This window comes from Schistocerca serialis, chromosome 8 (genome assembly GCF_023864345.2).
Source record: "Schistocerca serialis cubense isolate TAMUIC-IGC-003099 chromosome 8, iqSchSeri2.2, whole genome shotgun sequence".
In the NCBI taxonomy this organism is placed as follows: domain Eukaryota; kingdom Metazoa; phylum Arthropoda; class Insecta; order Orthoptera; family Acrididae; genus Schistocerca; species Schistocerca serialis.
Genome location: NC_064645.1, coordinates 235,063,723 through 235,086,140, shown reverse-complemented (window position 1 = coordinate 235,086,140; position 22,418 = coordinate 235,063,723). Strand labels below are relative to the sequence as shown.

General features: G+C 41.5%; 1 protein-coding gene across 1 annotated transcript in view; it reads right to left on the bottom strand.

Moving 5' to 3' along the window:
- The window catches only part of LOC126416943 (cadherin-23-like), a 597,779-nt gene that overhangs the window by 413,629 nt on the left and 161,732 nt on the right, over window positions 1-22,418 (bottom strand). Inside the window, exon 2 of the mRNA XM_050084822.1 lies at window positions 6,588-6,670. Coding sequence (XP_049940779.1) covers window positions 6,588-6,666 — 79 coding nt within the window. The 5' untranslated portion in view covers window positions 6,667-6,670. The remainder of the gene's footprint in view (window positions 1-6,587; window positions 6,671-22,418) is intronic.

The following is a 22,418-nucleotide window of genomic DNA, read 5'->3' as shown; positions in this document are numbered from 1 at the left end:
CTGTGCGAATGTATAAAACAGTGCCCGAACTCTTACGGGAATCGGCAACGCGCAGCGAGTAATGAGTAAAATGGCCGGGGGCACTACGAATGTAGTGCGGGACAATACGTTGGGAATGTGGGTTTCGCGGGAGGCGTGCAAGAGATAAATCCCTGCAGTCGCACTATCCTCTGTGTTCTCGGTGGCTAGGATGGATAGAGCGTCTGCCATGTAAGCAGAAGATCCCGGGTTCGAGTCCCGGTCGGAGCACACATTTTCACCTGTTCCCCCTGACGTATGTCAACGCCTGTAAGCAGCTAAGGGTGTTCATTTCATTGGAATTTCATTCTAACGAGCTGCTTGGTCACCGATGGTATCTGTTCTTTTGGACGTGCCCGAAAGGACAGATACCACCTTAGTAAATATATATAAATGACCTTGTGGATGACATCTGAAGTTCACTGAGGCTTTTTGTGGATGATACTGTGGTATATCGAGAGGTTGTAACAATGGAAAATTGTACTAAAATGCAGGAGGATCTGCAACGAATTGACGGATGGTGCAGGGAATGGCAATTGAACCTCAATGTAGACAAGTGCAATGTGCTGCGAATACATAGAAAGAAAGATCCTTTATCATTTAGCTACAATATAGCAGATCAGCAACTGGAAGCAGTTAATTCCATAAATTATCTGGGAGTAGGCATTAGAAGTGATTTAAACTGGAATGACCATATAAAACTAATCGTCGGTAAAGCAAATGCCAGACTGAGATTCATTGGAAGAATCCTAAAGGAAATGCAGTCCAAAAACAAAGGAAGTAGGTTACAGTACACTTGTTCGCCCACTGCTTGAATACTGCTCAGCAGTGTGGGATCCGTACCAGATAGGGTTGATTGAAGAGATAGAGAAGATCCAACGGAGAGCAGTGCGCTTCGTTACAGGTTCATTTAGTAATCGCAAAAGCGTTACGGAGATGATAGATAAACTCTAGTGGAAGACTCTGCAAGAGAGACGCTCAGTAGTTCGGTACGGGTTTTTGTTGAAGTTTCGAGAACATACCCTAACCGAGAGTCAAGCAGTATATTGCTCCCTCCTACGTATATATCGCGAAGAGACCATGAGGATAAAATAAGAGAGATTAGAGCCCACACAGAGGCATACCGACAATCTTTCTTTCCGCGAACAATACAAGACTGGAATAGAAGGGAGAACCGGTAGAGGTAGTCAAGGTACTGTCCGCGGAGTATAGATGTAGATGTACATACTTATGCTCTACTGCTATTGCTGCTACCTTCCGTCTGTAAGTGGTTATTGCACGCTGACGTCGAACAGAGGCCGTGGTCACATTAATGTCACCTGACTGTGTTTAGAGTGAAAGGAGTGCACACCAATCGTCCCAGGAGGCTGACGTTTCTGTCGTGTAATGCTTCTGGATGATTGGTTACAGGGGCTGTCAAGATAAGTGAGACACCCAGTACGCCGCAGCGGTAAGTATACAGGGTGAGTCACTAACTATTGCCACCAAGAATAGCTCCGAAAGTACGATAGTAGCTGAAAAATTTGTAGGACAAAAGTTGCATGGGGCTACGAGGGACATAATACGACGTTGGTTTTTTGTTGCTAGGTGGGGTCGCTTCAGAGATATGATGGTCAACTTTGTTTTTCTTTTAAGTGGGATGCTATAGTTTGGCATTTATTTTCTGATAGCGGCTATTGAGACGAATCCAATGATGTGTAACAGTAAGGTCTTTTAAGGCCAAGATGGCATGAACTTCCACTTGAGGTGATCGAAGTGATGACCATTGGTATCAATGTAGTGCTGAAATCTTCTTGTCATAGATATTCATCATCATATCGGCACTTATCGAATCTCATGCTCTGACAATTCTCTCTCGCATATCTTCAGGTGTAGTGGGGAATGTCTTCATAAACAATGTCTTTTACGAATCCCCACAAGAAAAAATCCAGAGGCGTCAAGTCTGGCGAACAATCCGGCCACGACACATCTCCTCCGCGTCCAATCCAACGATTTGGGGAGTGTTCCTGCAACTCATTTCCTAGCCACCAGCGAAAAATGTGTCGGATACCCATCGTATTGATACCGCAATCTGTTCCTTGTTCCTAAAGATATTTCTTTCAATAACAGACGTAATGTTTCCTGTAGGAATGTCGTGTACTTCCTACCGTTAAGATTTCCTTCGATGATATAGGGGCCTATAATTCTTAATAAATTTTATCCATAGTGGTTGCTGTTGAACTCCGTGACTGTTCCTTTATAGGTTGTAGAAAAATTTCCGCTACCAGTCACAATAAAAGGTTATTTATATGTCACACTAAGTTATTTATATGTCACACTAAGTGGAAAAACTGTCATCACAGCGTAACTATAATAATGGTGTCTCATCTTTATGTAAGTACAGATAAATTTTCGACAAATGCTGCCTTGCCACTTACAATTGTCCCACTTGTATCTGTTTAGTCACCAGCAAATAATTTTTCTGTATTCATACAGTGAACTCCAGCAATATAAACATGTACATGAATGTATAAACACCTTAGGATGGTCGAAAGTCCGAAACAGGTCGTGTGACAAATAAATAACGTTTTATTGTGACTGGTAGAGGAAATTTTTCTACAGCCTGTAATTCTGTCCTCCAGAATCCTACACCATACATTCACCGACCACGGTTTTTGGTGTGCAATTTGCCGCAGCCAACATGATTTTTCAGTTGCCCAATAACGCATGTTATGTAAATTTACATTTCGATGGTTCGTGAATTTAGCCTCGTCAGTAAATAAAATCAAATTAATAAATGTGTCATCCCTCTGAATCTGAAGTTGAGCCCCTCGGCAGAATTCAATGAGACGCATACAGTCCGTAACAGTTAATTCTTGGTGGAGACTGATACGGTAAGAATGATATTTATGTCGATGCAGAAAACGAACAACACTACTCTGGCTCATGCCAGATTCCCTTGCGACTTGATGCGAAGTGTCACAAGGATCTCGAACCGTAGTGGCAAGTGTACCAATTTCCGTTTCCTCGTTAGTAATTTTCCTTCGCCGGGTATGTTTCCGATGCGTTAAAGATCCAGTTGCTCTCAGTTTATTATACACACATTTAAATGTACGACGTGTGGGGTGAGTACGTTGAGGATATCTTTCAGTGAATAAGTTTCTAGCTCTCACTGAATTTCGTTGGCATTCTCTGTAAATGATAAGCATATTGACTTGATCTTCCATGGAATACATAATTCACATTCGCTTGATTCGACGATACTAGTCTTACCGTTCCTACTAGTGTTGTACGCCGTATTCGGCGAATATTTACTATTTGCACGATATACGAGAGAGAATAGTCAGAGCATGTGCTTCGATAAGTGCCGAAGTAATAACGAATACCACTCAATCCACGATACTGATAGTCATCACTTCGAACACCTTCTGTAAATGGACGTTCATGCCACGTTTGTGACCTTCGTTGACCTTCAAAGACCTTACTGTTACACATCACTGGATTCGTCTCGATAGCAGCTGTCAGAAAATAAGTGTCAAACTATAGTACCTCATTAAAAAAAAAAAAAAAAAACTTGACCATCATATTTCTGAAGCGACCCCACCTAGCAACAAAAAACGAACGACCTATTATGGCACCCGTTTTCTCCCACAAACGTTTCAGCTACTGCCATACTTTCGGAGTTATTCTTGGTGGAAATAGTTAGTGACTCGCCCCGTATAACGAAATTTCTTAAGGAGACGTTTAATGTGAAAGTGTCACATGAATCTACTGCATACAAACATTGTCTAATTATTATTAAATATGTCCGAGACGAAGTTATTCACAGTTTTCTATATACAACTGCTGGAATAATACCATTATGGAACGCCTTACTGCAGACACACTAGTTGAAAATGAGCTCTTCTGAAGGTGTGACATAATTAATTATCTTCATTTTTCGTGGAAACAAGTACTGCTAAGGGACAAGTAGATATAAACAAAGCACTTTCTTATGGATGCAATATGAGCCATATGCTGAGCATAAGCCATTAACAGCTGAACAGCTGTGAGTGAATCTCAAAAACACTAGACACGAAATGTAAGCTGAGGAACTGTGTCAGTTGAAAAGGTCCCAGGAAGGAGCGCACGTCATCGTTTCAGGACAACGTACAAAAGAAGCAGCCTAGCTGCTTGCCTGCTTATAGCAAAACCATTTGGGAACTGTGTTGCGCTCAATCATGTAGGACTTCTTTCGAAAATGCTTTGTTTTCCGGCAGAGTAACATATAATTTCAACGAAAAATTACAAGTTTCGGCCGTCATCAGCTACCTTCACATCTAAGAAGAGGTAATAACATAAGTTTAGTAGTGAAAGTGAAGCTATGCCGATTGCATCACAACTATAGCGTGTAATATACCAGCATGCCATAAGAAGGAAGCAGCAATGCGCTCTCAGATACTTCGGGAATACCACATTGTCAGTGTTGTTAATGAGTGTCACGTATGTGCAGGGTGATTCCCTGCTGGGCATCTAACTAACTATTCATGTAGTATTCCACATATATTGATATATTTAAACAAAATATAAAGGTTAACAGATATTTTAGTCAAGATAATTTCTAAAATTCCATTGCCCACAATACGAAAAAAAAAATTATGAAAATTTTCACATAACTATTGTGTTGTATTGTATGTTAACCGGGGACCTAGAAACGACGGAGAGGCTCCGTCCCCGCCGCAGCCGCAGTGGTCCACAACCCCACGACGAGTACCGCAGTCCACTTCACTCCTCCGCCGCCCCACACCGAACCCAGGTTTATTGTGCGGTTCGGCCCCCCGGTGGACCCCCCAGGGAACGTCTCACACCAGACGATCGTAACCCCTATCTTTGCGTGGTAGAGTAATGGTGGTGTACGCGTACGTGGAGAACGTGTTTGCGCAGCAATCGCCGACATAGTGTAACTGAGGCGGAATAAGGGGAACCAGCCCGCATTAGCCGAGGCAGATGGAAAACCGCCTTAAAAACCATCCACAGACTGGCCGGTTCACCAGACCTCGACACGAAGCCGCAGGGCGGATTCGTTCTGGGGACCAGGCGCTCCTTCCCGCACGGAAGGCCGTGCGTTAGACTGCACTGCCAACCGGGCGCGCTTCACATAACTAACCTTCATTGTCACGGTAAGCAACGAACAGAAGAAGAAATTGGTAAAAAGTAAACAATCAGTTATTTTAAGGAGATGGTTGCACTTTGAAATATAAACGTAAAATTTTCCACAAAATTAATCTTTATTGTCATAGTCCGAATATAAGATGAAATTAGCAAAAGGTAAACAGCCAGTTGTTGTAATGAGGTGGTTTCACTTTAGAACCACTGGGACATTCAGTTTTCAACCACCCATCGTTTCATGTGATATATTTAAAGGCAAATGCGGATTTCCTAGGAAAAATCCTACATCTCCAAACTTCTGTGAACTCATAACGCCTGAAACAATTTGTAATCCTAAATGGCAAAAAAATGGCCTAAAATTTAACAAATCTTATATCACAATTACAAACCGTCATTTTTATAATATTCATAAAAGCAATAGTGCAAATTCAGATATACGTTACAATAACTTAGATATACTTACTTTCACCATCAATGATCTTCTCAATATGGCCACTACGAAAAAAAAAGGCAAGTCAGCATCTCCGCACCATCTGTGGCCTTGAACGTTATAAGTGATTCCTACAACCCACAATGCACTACATTTGTAGAAGTACCTCAGTGTACCACTAGAAGTCTCCGTCTTAGCATCGATGGTTCATGCGAAAGGCGCTGGTACATCAAAAAAACTTAATAAAATGGTGGTTTCAGGCAGACACTACTGGGGCTCAAGGAGGTAAATGTCTGAGAATAGCATATTTTCTGACACTGATGCTAAACATCTTTCACGAGATGTTACTGTACGTAAAAATAGTATGACCGTTTCTAGTAATTGTGAGTTAGAAATTTTGATGGGATGAGCACTGACGTAGATGTCTGCCTGTACAGGAGGGTGTGTAGTTGTATGGAAAGGATTGAGTGGTCGGAGTGTTGGAGTTAAACTGTTGATAGAATTAGTTGAATAAAGGTTAAGGTTGGAATCCTCATTAGACAGGATGGGTGAGAGAAGAATATGGCTACTGGAATGGATGGGTTTCTTAGTTATTAAGAATTAGAGGGAAATATTTGTTGTTTCCATGACATCGGAGCTGGAAGAGAGGATGTGGCAGAAGGTAGTTTCAACTAGAGTGAATAGGTTGTTTGAATACGACGTACGCCCGGTCGAGGGAGTACGTGGCTGTTAGATTGATGAAGAAGAAAGGTTTGGTAGCTAGGGAAATTTGTTGGTGTTTGTGGGGACATAATTGAATAGCTTATAGTATGTTAGATAAATGGGATGAGAAAGTGGAAATACCTGGAGAAAGTTGTAGGAAAGCGGTAGGTGACTTCCCTACCTAGGTTACTAAGCATTTCGAGAGTATGCAGTACACTGGTTGGAGGCTGGTTAGGAGGTACCGTATCTTATTTTGGGTTTCGTATGACACCTTTGCAAAAAGCTGCTAGAATGGTCGGTAGATACACACCTGCTCCGGCAGTTTGGGCAGACGCCGTCGCCGCCACCAGACACCATGCCAGCAGTCGGACAACCACCGCTGCCCCCATCTCCCTGCAACATCAGACACCCACGTTAATTGGCAACAGCCCTCCGACAATGTATTTTGTGCTATGTTTTTTATGAAAACGTGTAGTCCCAGTGGCTAAATATGGGACACAAATAAGACACAGAACGACTTTTACATTTTGAAGAGCAATGCCTTCGAAATAAAGTAATAAGTACATCTTCTCCAGTGCTAATATACCTTAACTCCCTCCACCAATCCAATTCCTGCTCCGTACAGATAACATTGGACCACTCTTATACACCATCCTCCAGAAAATCCAACCATCACCTCAACGTCATCTAAAACAGTTTACTTTGTAGTGCAACCAATGGCTAGGCAAGATCAATTCTTCCGAGACCCAAGCAATAGCTGTACGACGAATCACCAACAGTTTCTCTGCCCCAACAAACCTTCCGTAGCTTCTAGCCCACCTTTTATAATATCCTATCTATATTTCGAGGGAAGTACCGAAATCACTCGCAATTGGGCAGTGAATTAATTCAATGGACAAAGTTGAAAATATCTGCCGGACTGGGACACGATCCCGGACATTCTGCTTTACACGAGTGGTTTATTTCCGTTCCCAGTTGCGGCTGACATCTACATCTACATCTACATTTATACTCCGCAAGCCACCCAACGGAGTGTGGTGGAGGGCACTTTACGTGCCACTGTCATTACCTCCCTTTCCTGTTCCAGTCGCGTATGGTTCGCTGGAAGAACGACTGTCTGAAAGCCTCCGTGCGCGCTCTAATCTCTCTAATTTTACCCTCGTGATCTCCTCGGGAGGTACAAGTAGGGGGAACCAATATATTCGATACCTCATCCAGAAACGCACCCTCTCGAAACCTGGCGAGCAAGCTACACCGCGATGAAGAGCGCCTCTCTTGCAGAGTCTGCCACTTGAGTTTGTTAAACATCTCCGTAACGCTATCACGGTTACCAAATAACCCTGTGACGAAACGCGCCGCTCTTCTTTGGATCTTCTCTATCTCCTCCGTCAACCGATCTGGTACGGATCCCACACTGATGAGCAATACTCAAGTATAGGTCGAACGAGTGTTTTGTAAGCCACCTCCTTTGTTGATGGACTACATTTTCTAAGGACTCTCCCAATGAATCTCAACCTGGTACCCGCCTTACCAACAATTAAATTTATATGATCATTCCACTTCAAATCGTTCCGCACGCATACTCCCAGATATTTTACAGAAGTAACTGCTACCAGTGTTTGTTCCGCTATCATATAATCATACAATAAATGATCCTTCTTTCTATGTATTCGCAATACATTACATTTGTCTTTGTTAAGGGTCAGTTGCCACTCCCTGCACCTGCAGCAAGTGCCTGACGTTGATACCGTCCTCAAAATATTGATATTTACGGCCGCTGTATCAAAAACAGTGGTGGCTTACCCGTCGGACATTCTGACAGAGCCGGCTCTGGTGGCCGATCGGTTCTAGGCGCTACAGTCTGGAACCGTGCGACCGCTACGGTCGCAGGTTCGAATCCTGCCTCGGGCATGGATGTGTTTGATGGCCTTAGGTTAGTTAGGTTTAAGTAGTTCTAAGTTCTAGGGGACTGATGACCTCACAATTCCCATAGTGCTCAGAGCCATTTGAACCTTTCTGACAGAACGAACAGTGAAGGAAAAAAATCGCAGAACCAAAAAATAATTTATGTAGAGTAATGAAATTTCGGAAATACATCTCTTTAGGTAACATATTTAAGTGATTAACATTGCATGATCAAAGGTTAATGTAAGCGCAAGATAAGCCATTGAAAATGTAAAATACCAGTACACTAATAAATGGTGTAGCCGCCAGAGTGTTGAATGAAGGCATGCAAAAATGCATGCATTGTGTTACAGGTACCGCATATCTGTTTGTGAGATGGAGTTCCATGCCTGTTGCACTTGGTCAATCAATACAGGGAACGCTAGAGTTTTCGTCCGATAATGTTCCATACGTAGTCAACTGGAAACGATCTGGTGATCGCGTAGGTCAAGACAACGTGTCAACACAATGTAGAGTATACTCGATTACAACACGGGCATGCGTGTGAGCGTTATCCTGTTGGAAAACATCACCTGGATTGCTGTTTTAAGAGTAGCAGCACAAAAGGTCGAATCACAAGATTGTCTTACAAATTTGCTATCAGGGTGAGTGGGATACCCACGAGGGTGCTCCTGCTGTCAGACGAAATCACTTCAAACGATTGCTCCAGTGAAAGTCTAGAGTGTGTAGCACGCAGTCATATTGGTTGAAGGCCCTCAACTGGTCTCTTTCTAACCAACACACGGCCATCACTGGCTTCGAGGCATCTGTTATGTTTTCATCAGAAAACGCAACAGACCTTCACCCTGCCCCCCAATGAGCTCTCGCTTGACACACTGAATTCGCATATGGCGGAGGCTTAGGGTCAGGGAAATGCACGCTACGGCGCGTCTGGCTTGGAGCTGTCCTTGAAGTAACCTATTTGTAACAGTCCGTTGTGTCGTTGTGGTGCCAACTGATGCACGACTACCTGCTGTAGATTCAGTTACGACGCACCAGAGCTATACGCCGAATACGACGGTCTCCAGTCTCGGTGTTGCCAGTGGCCGTCCAGACCACGGACTTTTGCGACCGTACGTTCTTTTGACCACCACTGCCAGCAATCATGTACAGTGGCTACATTTCTGCCAAGTCTTTCTGCAATATCGCATCCAGTTTCTCGTTGCCCTGGTACACGACCTCGTTCAAACTCAATGAGGTGCTGATAACGGTGTCTTTGTCGCCTTAAAAGCAATTATGACCAACATCATCCTCCACGTCCAATCTCAAAAGTAAAGAACGCTCACGACCATTAGAGCGTGTATTTAAAGCAAACCTGACTTTTATTCTGCTAGTGGCGCTACTAACGACGGTCTTATCCATCTAGCGCTAAATTTGAATCGACACATCTTTCAGATGTCTAAACGCGCCTAACAACTTTCGTTTATGTCACGTAACTCCTTCTTGGTGTTGTGATTTTGTTCTGTCAGTGACTATAAAGAGTGAAATTAAAACCGACGGATTCCTGACTGAAAATGGAGGAAAAAAAGGTTCTGTGATTCTGTGTCCGGAAATGCATCGTTGCCATTGTTTATTTTTTATTTATTTAACCGTATGGATAGCGCCCCCCCCTCGGGCAGACCATTCGCCGGATGCTGGTCTTTCAATTTAACGCCACTTCGGCGACCTGTAGTCGATGAGGATGATAGGATAATGATGAGGACAGCACAACACCCAGTCCCTGGGTGGAGAAAATTCCCCGACCCAGCCGGGAATCGAAACTGGGTCCAGAGATTTGACAATCCGTCACGCTGACCATTTTTTTCCACATTTTTCTTTTATGGGTTATGAAACTGAATTGCGTCTTGAAGACAATGTTAGAGAATTGTAATCCGTGAAAATAACTTACCGTGAAAATAACTCTCTCTCCTATACTGTTGACTGCATTAACGGAACGCAAAATATTCTTCCATTAGAATTTAAACAAAAATGAGAGAGAAGCAAAAGTAAAAATTAAGAGAGGAAATTAAACTTCTTCAGTGATGCACGTCTTATGCATTAGAATTATTTTTTCCTTACTATTCTTGTGCTGTGGCATGACTCCTGTTCCTTGTTGGGTAAACATGCTTTTTCGGGGTTCTGTTGAGGCCTTCACGGCTACCGTATCGGCCCCGGGGCACACGAAGTCCCCACCGTACTTCACCCCCAACAGCAATCCCCTACTTTGGCAGTCTATCTTGTTCCGTCGATTCCATATTATTTAGGTATTAACCGATGTCTTGTTTCTGAAACAAAATTTGCATCATATTCCCGAACTTCTTTTTATGGTTTTTGTTCCGGTGTATTTTGAAGTATTCATCTTTCATATATTCCCGATATTCTTGTAGATTGTCATTGCCTTTGTTGTTGACAACATAATTGACAAAATTTCCGAATACCCACAAGATGACATTGTTTTTTTGTGGTGGAAAGGAAACTTCTTCGGGGAAGAGTGTATCGTGTAGTGTGATCTCTCTTCCATCGGTCCGTTTGAGAAAAGCGACTTGCAATACAGTGTCATTCCAAATATTCTTGTATCCATTGCAGATGAAGCGATGTTTTAAGGAGTCCAAATTGTGACATTTTTGGCACACATTGGTTGCATGTAGTCCTATTGAATACAGTTTTACTTTGGTACTAATGATGTTGTTGACAACTCTGTACCATGACGCTTGCACTTCCGTAGTCAGTGTTTTGTTATTTATATTAGTCCATATTCTTTCCCAGTTTTTGTTGGGATACTTCAGCTCCATTTTATTTTGGTTTTCGCGTGATTGTAACTTCTCTACTATATTTTTACTTCTCCTTTTATCTTTGTCTGTTAAAGCCATTCAGCTACCGGGGACGGACGGTAGATGGTGCTGACGAAAGACAGTTCTTCTTACCACGTGTCGTGTGTCCCTTGTGTGTTTCAGGCTGTGTTATTAACGCTGCGTATTGTAAGCAGCAGAATGGTCCGGCATTCAAGTTGAGAACAAACCGAGATTGTGTTTGGGCACAGCAAGCAGTTGGAAACGCTAGAGAGGCAGCATGACTATACTATACAAGTACCGTCACAGACACCAACCACATCAAATAACTTTTCAACTCCTTTTTGGGCGTTTGTGTGATCAAGGGTCCTTTCAGGCAGACGAATGTGCAGGAAGGTAGAGGTTAGTGCGTACACCAGATATGGAGGACCAGATTTACAGGATATTGACATGAACCCTAGTACAAGCTCCAGGCAAGTGGCTCGCCAACATCGTGTAAGCCAAAGTATGGTTATGTGTATCCTGCAAGACAACCGCTACTATCCCTGTCACTTGCAATCTCATGGCGGGCACTTTGAACATCTGTTGCGACGTGAGTGCGGAACAGTCCAGTACTGTGTTCCGGGACGATTTGTTGTCGTTCGACGCACACCGTCCATTTCCGGATACCTGTTGACATGACCTTTTTTCTTCCATTTCCAGTCAGGAACCCATTGCTGCAGTTTGTCGGTTTTATTAATATTCACCTGTGTAATATATATGTTGGCTTGATTGCTATATCCCAGTGCGGATGGAAATAGGGTCCGGACCTCTTGAGAGGAATATAGGCGGTAGCTGCCTTACCTTAACTGACTCCCTCTTCTACTTTAAACTCCAAGAGAACACTACCAGTGTAAATAAACGACCCTGATGTAACTTGGCTGGTATTTAGAGGAGTCAAAATAAAACAACACGGATTTTTTCATTTTTGCCCAGTTTCGCTTTTAAGGGGTAAAAGACACCCAGAAATGTAATTTTACATCTTATGTTTAGAGGGAATATCTTCGAAATTGTGATATATAAAAATGTGTGTCACATAAAAGTTGAAATGTAATTACCACTCTTGAAAATTGTATAATCAACTTTTGTAATAATTTGAAATTTTGCAGAACACTCTAGCTCCATTAATTAATTTGAAAAATTAAAACTTTTGTTGCAACGTTAAGAAGCTTTGATGTCTCGTACGTCAATGTGTAATAAAGCTGGTTTCTGAAATACCGATTTTGGAAAATAAGCTGCACACAATGTGTTGTCGGAATATTTTCAATATAACTAGTCAGATTATCTAAACGTTCACTATTGTTATATTTATATTACTTATTTTTGTTTTGTGCTTTAAATTGATATTTTACGATTTACGATTTACATTCATGTTCATGTTTCACATAGAAGAGTTATGTTAACTGAAAGTGATAAGTAACTCATTATTACTCGTATGACACAAAATCATTACAATAATGATTATCTGTAAGGAAATACTTAAAAAATAACGTTTTTTACACAATGCACATAAAACGAACGAATTTTTTTCACATAATGCACACGACGGACAACTTAGTGTAAAACAAAATTCAGCAGAATTTCAAGTTGTGATGTTTGAATCTCTAAATATTCTGACTTGTAATAGGCATATTTCAGTACGCTGGAAAACCTTGGTGAAGAAAAGCGATTTTGTGTCAGTGACTGCAGCTTGATTATATCTTTTCTCGAATGGAGACTGACATCACAGTCGTTCAGCAAAATCAGATCTGAAAATCTTTTCAAAAAGTTTTTTCAGCTTCGAAAGCCATATACGTCCCTCTGCTGTGCCAATGCCGTCGAGCCTTTTCCTCGTGTACGACGCAGAAAACTGGTTTTTCACGCTGAACACACCCTTTTCATAGTTCAAAAAGAAACTAACGTAGAGTTTGGACCGAGAATTCGAGGAAAAATCTTTTTGAAGCCACAAATATCGTAACAGCATCGAAATCCGGTAAACTAACGCCTGACCGGGTCAACAGATATTTGAAAGAAATTTTCTTTCCCAGTGCGAGAGAAAAATCTGTACAATTGTTAGATTGTTTTGGTGCTCGCTGAGAAAGAACCGTCGTACTGGAGGACGAGGAATTTTTTCATCTATAGATCCCAAAGGGCGCGACGGCACAGGTACAGCCGGGGGAGGTGGTATACGGCTTCTGATGTTGGAAGAATTTTGTGAGAAGATTTTCATTACAAATGGCTATAAACACGTTTGCTCCACTGGCCTATCTTTGCACGTTCATTCCAATCAGGTTTCAGAATTTCAAGTCTATTAACACCTGGTTTCAGCCAACTTTCTGTCCCTGTTCTACCTTCCATGGACGCAGCTGTAGTTGATAAATACTGTATTAATGTTTTCGTCTTCAGGTCTGCGATGGAAAACGTTACTACCGTCAGTTACCAGAGCTGATGTTCTTCCCTGTCTGAAATGAGATATCAGCCAGATGGCTGCTGGAACCGAGGATGGCCTCTGAACCTAACTGATTTGTGCTTAATCTTCGTCTTCGTCGCCGGGAAAGCCTCCTTCACCTCTTGGGCGAAACTACGAGGAAACTAAATAGTCGACACTAGCCTTCCTTCCCAACCTGCACTCTACTTCCAGAAGAGGCTTGTAACACATTAAACCGGTACTGAGTAAGTCGCAATATGGTGCAATATGTTCACGGCATCACAAACCACCTGGAAACAACGACCTCGCTTGCTCCTGGCTGAGCAAAACTCGACCATATAACGTAGCACGAATGCTGCTAATGGCTGAAACACTTGATACAGGAGCTCTCGCGAGGTAGGAGAAAGAACTCGGTGCAGGCCGCGGTCGAAGAGTGGATTAATAGTTTTGAGTTTTGATCAGGAAAAGACATGAGTAGGCTGGAAGCGAGTGCGGTCGTGTATGACAGGCAAGAGTGTAAAATGGTATTTCCCTATTATTACTCATGAGTGTCAAATACTGCATTTTGTGTGATGCCTTTCGTGTAATGTTAACAGTGCTGTCTCAAGAAGTACAGCGCGGAATAAAAAAGGCGTCTCTTGGAACAAATTTTATATGCTGTTTTTCTTGAAAGGAAGTCCTGAATTTTTCAACGGACATCACTGTTACAGTACCACTTTATAATCGAAGTCACGACCAAGCGTTATCCTTTGCAGTGAGAGGGACATTTCAGAGGGATATTCCAGTCCCAACGTACGAAGTGTCCTGCGCTCGTGCAGATTTACTTTCAGAAGTGGGCAGTAGCTTAGATCTGTCAAAAGGGGCAGCCGTGAGCCAGTATCCACTATCAGAGGTAGGTGAGTGTTGACCCAATAGGATGGGTGAATTGCAGGATATTGTGACATAAGGGACGTTTATGACTAAATCTGAGTGGGTCTTTGCATCTATTAGTGGTGTACTTGTTGCCGCTCTTGTAGGTCTAGGAAAACAGTTCGTAAGTGTATTACAAAGAAGGATAGTGTGTGGTCTTCAGTGCTAAGACTGGTATGATGCAGCTCTCCATGCTACTCTATCCTGTGCAAGCTTCTTCATCTCCCAGTACCTACTGCAGCCTCATTCTTCTGAATCTACTTAGTGTATTCATCTCTTGGTCTCCCTCTACGATTTTTACGCTCCACGCTGCCCTCCAATACTAAATTGGTGATCCCTTGATACCTCAGAACATGTCCTACCAACCGGTCCCTTCTTCTAACAAGTTGTGCCACAAACTCCTCTTCTCCCCAATTCTATACAATATCTCCTCACTAGTTATGTGATCTACCCATTTAATTTTCAGCATCCTTCTGTAGCACCACATTTCGAAAGCTTCTATTCTCTTCTTGTCCAAAGTATTTATCGTCCATGTTTCACTTCCATACATGGCTACACTCCATAGAAATACTTTCAGAAACGACTTCCTGACACTTAAATCAATACTGGATGTTAACAAATTTCTCTTCTTCAGAAACGCTTTCCTTGTCATTGTCAGCCTACATTTTATATCCTCTCTACTTCGACCATCATCAGTTATTTTGCTCCCCAATAGCAAAACTCCTTTACTACTTTAAGTGTCTCATTTCCTAATCTATTTCCCCCAGCATCACCCAACTTAATTCGACTACATTCCATTATCCTCGTTTTGCTTTAGTTGATGTTCATCTTATACCCTCCTTTCAAGACACTGCCCATTCCGTTCAACTGCTCTGCCAAGTCCTTTGCTGTCTCTGACAGAATTACAATGTAATTGGCGAACATCAAAGTTTTTGTTTCTTCTCCATGGATTTTAATACCTACTCCGAACTTTTCTTTTGTTTCCTTTACTGCTTGCTCAATATACAGATTGAATAGCATCGGGGAGAGGCTACAACCCCGTCTCACTCCCTTCGCAACCACTGCTTCCCTTTCACGTCCCTCGACTCTTATAACTGCCATCTGGTTTCTGTACAAATTGTAAATAGCCTTTCGCTCCCTGTATTTTACCCCTGCCACCTTCAAAATTTGAAAGAGAGTATTTCAGTCAACATTTTCAATGGCTTTCTCTAAGTCTACAAAAGCTAGAAACGTAGGTTTGCCTTTCCTTATCTTTCTTCTAAGATAAGTCGTAGGGTCAGTATCGCCTCACGTGTTCCAACATTTCTACGGAATCCAAACTGATGTGTGTGTGTGAAATCTTATTGGACTTAACTGATAAGGTCATCAGCCCTTAAGCTTACATACTACTTAACCTAAATTATCCTAAGGACAAACACACACACCCACGCCCGAGGGAGGACTCGAAACTCCGCCGGGACCAGCCGCACAGTCCATGACTGCAGCGCCTGAGACCGCTCGGCTAATCCCGTGCGGCCAAACTGATCTTCCCCGAGGTCGGCTTCTACCAGTTTTTCCATTCGTCTGTAAAGAATTCGAGTTAGTATTTTGCAGCTGTGACTTATTAAACTGACAGTGCGGTAATTTTCACATCTGTCAACACCTGCTTTCTTTGGGATTGTAATTATTATATTCTTCTAGAAGTCTGAGGCGAATTTCGCCTGTCTCATACATCTTGCTCACCAGATGGTAGAGTTTTGTCAGGACTGGCTTTCACAAGGCTGTCAGTCGTTCTAATGGAATGTTGTCTGCTCCCTGGGCCTTGTTTTGACTCAGGTCTTTCTGTGCTCTGTCAAACTCTTCACGCAGTATCATATCTCCCATTTCATCTTCATCTACATTCTCTTACATTTCTATAATAATATCCTCAAGTACATTGCCCTGGTATAGACAAGGATAGTGTAGCAGTCAAAAATTGTAGTGAGAGTGCCTTGTCGTTTACTGTTAGGTTGCATCACTGAGCAAGTCGCACGAAACGATTTTGTCGATCCTTTTCTTATTGGTAATTAGAATTGTATTTGTTTTAGCGAGAAATATTATGAAGCGTTTCAGAAGGAATACACTCGAGTTGAAGATTAGGCTGCGTGTGATCTTTCGTATTCAGGGTGGGTGCATGACGCAGCCAAGTGGTATAATGCGACCTTTCAATCCCGGCAGGTACGCAATAAGCAGTTGTATTAGCTTGGAGATACTAATATCGGTAAAAGTGCTTTGACTGAGACATCTACATGTATATCGATACTCCACAACCCACGTCAAGGTGCGTGGCGGAGGGTACCCCATACCACTACTAGTCATTTCCTTTCCTATTCCATTCGGAAATAGAACGAGAGAAGTACGACTGTCTGTATGCATCCGTATGAGCCCTAATCTATCGTATCTTATATTCGTTGTCCTTAGACGCAATGTACGTAGGAGGCAACACAACTGTTCTGCAGTCAGCTTCAGATGCCGGTCCTCTAAATTTTCTCAATATTTTTCCTCGAAAATAATGTCACCTTCCCTTCAGGCATTCCCGTTTGAGTTCCCGAAGCGTCTCCGTGACACTTGCATGTTGTTCGAACCTACCAGCAACAAATCTAGTAGCCCGCGCCTGAATTGCTTCGATGTTTTCCTTTAATCCGGCCGGCGAATAGGTCGCATCAGCTTCCTACATACACTTTCCTAGAATGCCCCCAATAAACCAGAGTCGACAATTCAATTTTCCTATTACTGTCCTCACATGATCATTCCATTTTATAGCTTTTTGCAATGTTACCCCCAGAAATTTGAACGACGAGTCAACAAGGACACTACTAATGCTGTTTCCAGAATTACGGGTTTGCTTTTCCGAATAATCCACATTAACATTTTTTTTTTGCATTTATTTATAGCTGCCTTTCATTACACCAACTAGAAATTGTGTCCGTCATCTTGTGCCCTTCTATAGTCACTCAACGACGATACCTTACAGTATACACAGCATCATCAGCAAACAACCGCAGATTGTTGCCAACCATGTGAGCCAAATCATTCATGTATATGGAGAATAGCAGCGGTCCTATCACACTTCCCTGGAACACTCCTCATGATATCCTTGTCTCTGATAAACATTCGCCGTCGAGGACAGCAAACTGGGTTCTGTAACTTAAGAAGTCTTCGATCCACTACGTGTCTGCGAACCTATCCCATATGTTCGTACCTTCTTTAACAGTCTGCAATAGGGCCCCGTGTCAAACGCTTTCCGGAAATCTAGAAATATGGAATCTACCTGTTGCCATTCATCCACAGTTCGCAGTATACAATGAGAGAAGAGGGCAAGCTGATTTTCGCAAGAGTGATACTTTCTAAAACCATGCTGATTCGGGGACGTAACTATTATTCACAGAATGGAAACGTATTTGTAGTCGGCTGAGCTGGTTTCATTTTATATCCATAAACGACGAGTACACATAATGTATCATTTTATATCCATTAACAACGAGTACACATAATGTAACGATGGCCATTTTATATTTTATGATGGATTACTGTATTTTAGTTTGGATTACTCTTGTGACAAGCATGCTGTGAAACCGTTTTTAATTCTTGTTTCCGTTGCATCAAGCTTTCTCACAGTATTGCCTGTTTTGCGACCCCATATAATGTATCTCTGAAGCATTTTTACTTACGCATGAGCCCCCACTACTCTTTTTCCTGCGTATCGCAAGATTATGGGTTTCGACCTGGTTCGCCATTCGTGATGCTTTTAACATCATTATTGTCTTATTTTGCACGTTTTTGCATAATGTTCGCTATTGATCCTGTTCAATGCATATTCACCTGCACTTACGATTTGAACGATCTGTTCATTATTTATACACACCCAAAATTAGTCATCACGTTTTAATAGTCTAACGCAAAATGCGACCTGGACAGGAGACGATGCTTCTATATTTTTTAAAAAATTTAAATAAACCGCATCATCTATTGTCAACGTAATTACTCATACATTCTCATTTACCGCCAAAGAACGTTCATGATCCCAACCTGAAGCACATCAGTGCCAACTATGCCTCACACACATGGACCACATATCCTAAGAATGTAAAAACCCGACCGCTTGCGCCAATAACTTTCCCGCCAACGTAATAATTTTCAATTATTGAACGTGATCTGTTCCTACTATTCCACTAAAGCTGACATGACTCCATCCGCAACCCCAACACACAACCACATCCAAAGAACTCCCAGTGTCCCGCCCCATCACTGTCCTCCAAAATATGAAATAAATAATTTAACGACTTGGTTGTAAGTGGTGCTGTGAACTGAAGACTCTCGCACAGGTACGAAACAATACGGATCGCATAAAGGCAGAAGACTGACATCAAGAAAAGTGACATATACTTCCTTGTGTTATTGAACTTCCATTATTAAGTGTTTCGGTTAAAAACATTTAAAATGCTATTACTATCGGAAAATTTGCTGACGATAGCTGAGAAACTAGGAAGTCTGCTGGAAGCGAACATTGTACGGCCTAGTTTCAAAGGATTTTTTAGAAGCATCCTGATTTTTCTCACGTTGGTAACTTCGCGCAATGACAGAACTGCTTGTCTCGTTCCGTCCCAATTCCTGAGCTCTTTTGTACGTACATCTTTAAGTATTGTTTGTTCTTCTGTATGTTACTGTGGCCAATAGTTGATAAGGATGGCCTGTTGTCAGATAATTTTCACACGTAACGAGGGATTTTATAGACGGGGAATTCGCTCGTTTCATCAGAAATGGGTGGTAGGAAATCGGCCTGGTATTTGTTGAAGGAACTGTACCGGTTTTAGCCTGAGGTAATTAAGGAAACCGTCAGAAACCCTAATCGCTAGGTTCGGACAAGCATTTGGAAACTATAACGCCTAATCTTGACCAGTACACTGAGCAGTGGCGCCAACTAGGCAAAACTGATTTCTGCCTATGTATAAAAACATGTTATTTTGATAATATAGATCAAAATTAGCGTATCAACTAACATTTCATGTCATAAGCTTAGGAGGAATTTGAGTGTTTCATCGTATTGGAAAAACATAACTTTTCTTGTTAGAATATGCGCTATTATCTTTTATTATTTGAAAAAAAAGTTTGCCGTGTTTTTCTGATTTTATGCACAATATACTTCATAATTTTGGTTATTTAATAGTAATTTACTGTTTCAATTACAAGTATACGTTCGTATATCTACAGAATTTTGCCTTCCAATTATGAAATTAAAAACGTTTTTTTCATTTATCATGTTCCGTAGATCCAATCAATACGGAGTAATGTGCATGAAGCGAATAAAAGCGCCTGTTAACTATTTAATCCTCACATACAGTAACTATAGTGCTTGATGATATTCACGCTTACGACAGCTAAATGTAAACTAGTAGATTTGTGGGGAAAGCCACCGTTTTTGAAAAGAAAAGAAAAAAATAATAATTTTCACTTAAATTAAATAACTACTGTTATTACCTGTTGGTAGCATAATATTGCGACGAATACATTGGTACTTTAAGAAAATGATTACCTACACCTGTGACAAAGGGAGCCTGTCTACATTACAGCACAACTTGTCATGTAGCATTTATAATTAAGAATTCTACTTGCAGCTAACAGGAATTTTCAATCTTTAAGATAGATAATTTGTATAAAGAGCAATTAACGAGGTATGTCAATAATTTTCCAGCTTTATGTGAGACGGGAGATCCTTAAAGACATTGGCATAACTTCATTCTGAACTCCAGATAGTGAGGCAAATCCTCGTGTATATGAATGAAACCACGGCTACATATACCGAGCAGATTCTTTGTCTGGCACTAGCTGCATTTTGCGCCTGGATCGTTGTGTCTCTAGCATACTTGCATGGATACATTAAATTCACGCGGGCACACACACACACACACACACACACACACACACACACACACACACACTATGTGCGTATTTTCACTCCACACAGTTTAGCATGTCTTGGAATAACTTCATTTCCCTTATCATTCGTGAGATAAGACATATAGGCTTTTGGATGCAGATCTGCACAAAATTCTAATTTCATTTACGTCGCCGTAATATTCATTTCATTCAGTTCAAAAGCAACTTTTCTTGCAGCAGCGTAATATTTATTTACGTTCCAGACGTGTTTCGCCTTTTACATTGAAGGCATCTAAAGTGTATTTAATGTGGAATAATATAATTTTACATGACTGAAAATTTATAGTTACCCGTTCGTCCTGTTAAAATCTGTTCAAAATGGTTCAAATGGCTCTGAGCACTATGGGCCTTAACTTCTGAGGTCAGTCCCCTAGAACTTAGAACTACTTAAACCTAACTAACCTAAGGACATCACACACATCCATGCCCGAGGCAGGATTCGAACCTGCGACCGTAGCGGTCGCGCGGTTACAGACTATAGCGTCTAGAACCGCTCGGCCACCCGGCCGGCTAAAATTTGTTTTCCCCTTTTGTGTTCAGGTAGGATGAACGAGTGACTGTGACATTTTATTGAAGTAAAAATTATGGCGTGAAAATTTTTCGAATCTATTTCACACGTAGGAACGAAACTTTACCATTTCTCATTAAATCCAATGAAAATGATTGTAATATAAAAGGTGAAGCGTTTCTGGAACATAAATACATTTGTACAATTATATTTTATAATTCCAAGTCCGCTACAAAGTTTGATTGCCTTGCTTTACAAAATGCCTATTTCGACTGAATGCTATCCTCAGGTTATCTGTACTTAAATGAGACATAATTTTGGTACATTGTTTCTAGATTGAATTATTAAATGGATTTCATTGTTATACATTTGTAGATACGTCCGATGGTTTTGATACCCATGCAATATCGGTGCTGTTGTCACTATTTGTATGCAAAACCGTATAATAATGAAATTCATTTAGTCACTGTCTTTAAAGATAGAGATAATGTACCAAAATTATGTACCATTTATTTATCTGATGTACCATTTATTTACCTGATGTACCATTTATTTACCTGATGTTGGAAACTGAGCCGAAATAGGCCCCATGTAAAATAAAAGTAATCGAACTTGGTAGCGTACATGAAATTATAAAATATAATCATACAATATCTCTAAAAGATGTCTACAACGCAGTGGACCCATGTGAACATAAATAAATAAATCCGGTATTACTCTGCAGCAGGAAAACGGCATTTGAATTTATAAAACAAATATTTATATATTCGCTGCGGGAAACGGCACACCAACTAAATTGCCGTCGTGATAATTCTCGCTCACATTTCGTAGACTTCTAGATTTATTCAGTAGCGCAGTGCGGATTAATTGCGCAATAGATCAAGCACCATTTCCTGACGTATATTAATCTAAGTTATGTGGGTCATATTACTTGACAGCCCATAACTTGAGCGTTACAAGCAGCTGTAAAGTCAAGTGGTGTGATGCCCTTCCTTAAGCCAGTCGTTTGCGTTGAGAGTGATGGTTACTAACAAAGCGGTTAAGCCGAAACATTATGAATGTGGAGAAGTGGAGATCAAATTCGTTTCTTGCCATTTGTATTAGGACCTCCTCAGGTTTCCTTAAATCGCATCAAGTGAATGCCAGCAGTGGTCATCGATCAAAGTCGAGGCTAATTCATTTAATATTGCTAATCTAAATCCTACGTGAATTGTTGTACATGAAGCATCTTTGGGTTTCACTACGTGTCAGAAGTCAAAACAGAGAACGCCGGAACGAATACACGCTATTCGCAAACACTCTGCTAGCAATTGTGCAATCCCATCACGCCTCGCAGAAGAATGGTTCAAATGGCTCTGAGCACTATGGGACTCAACTTCTGAGGTCATTAGTCCCCTAGAACTTAGAACTAGTTAAGCTTAACTAACCTACGGACATCACAAACATCCATGCCCGAGGCAGGATTCGAACCTGCGACCGTAGCGGTCTTGCGGTTCCAGACTGCAGCGCCTTTAACCGCACGGCCACTTCGGCCGGCTCGCAGAAGAAATGAAGAATGCTTCGTTAGGCTGTTTGCAGACAATGATGTTGTCTATTGGAAAACTGCAGCGC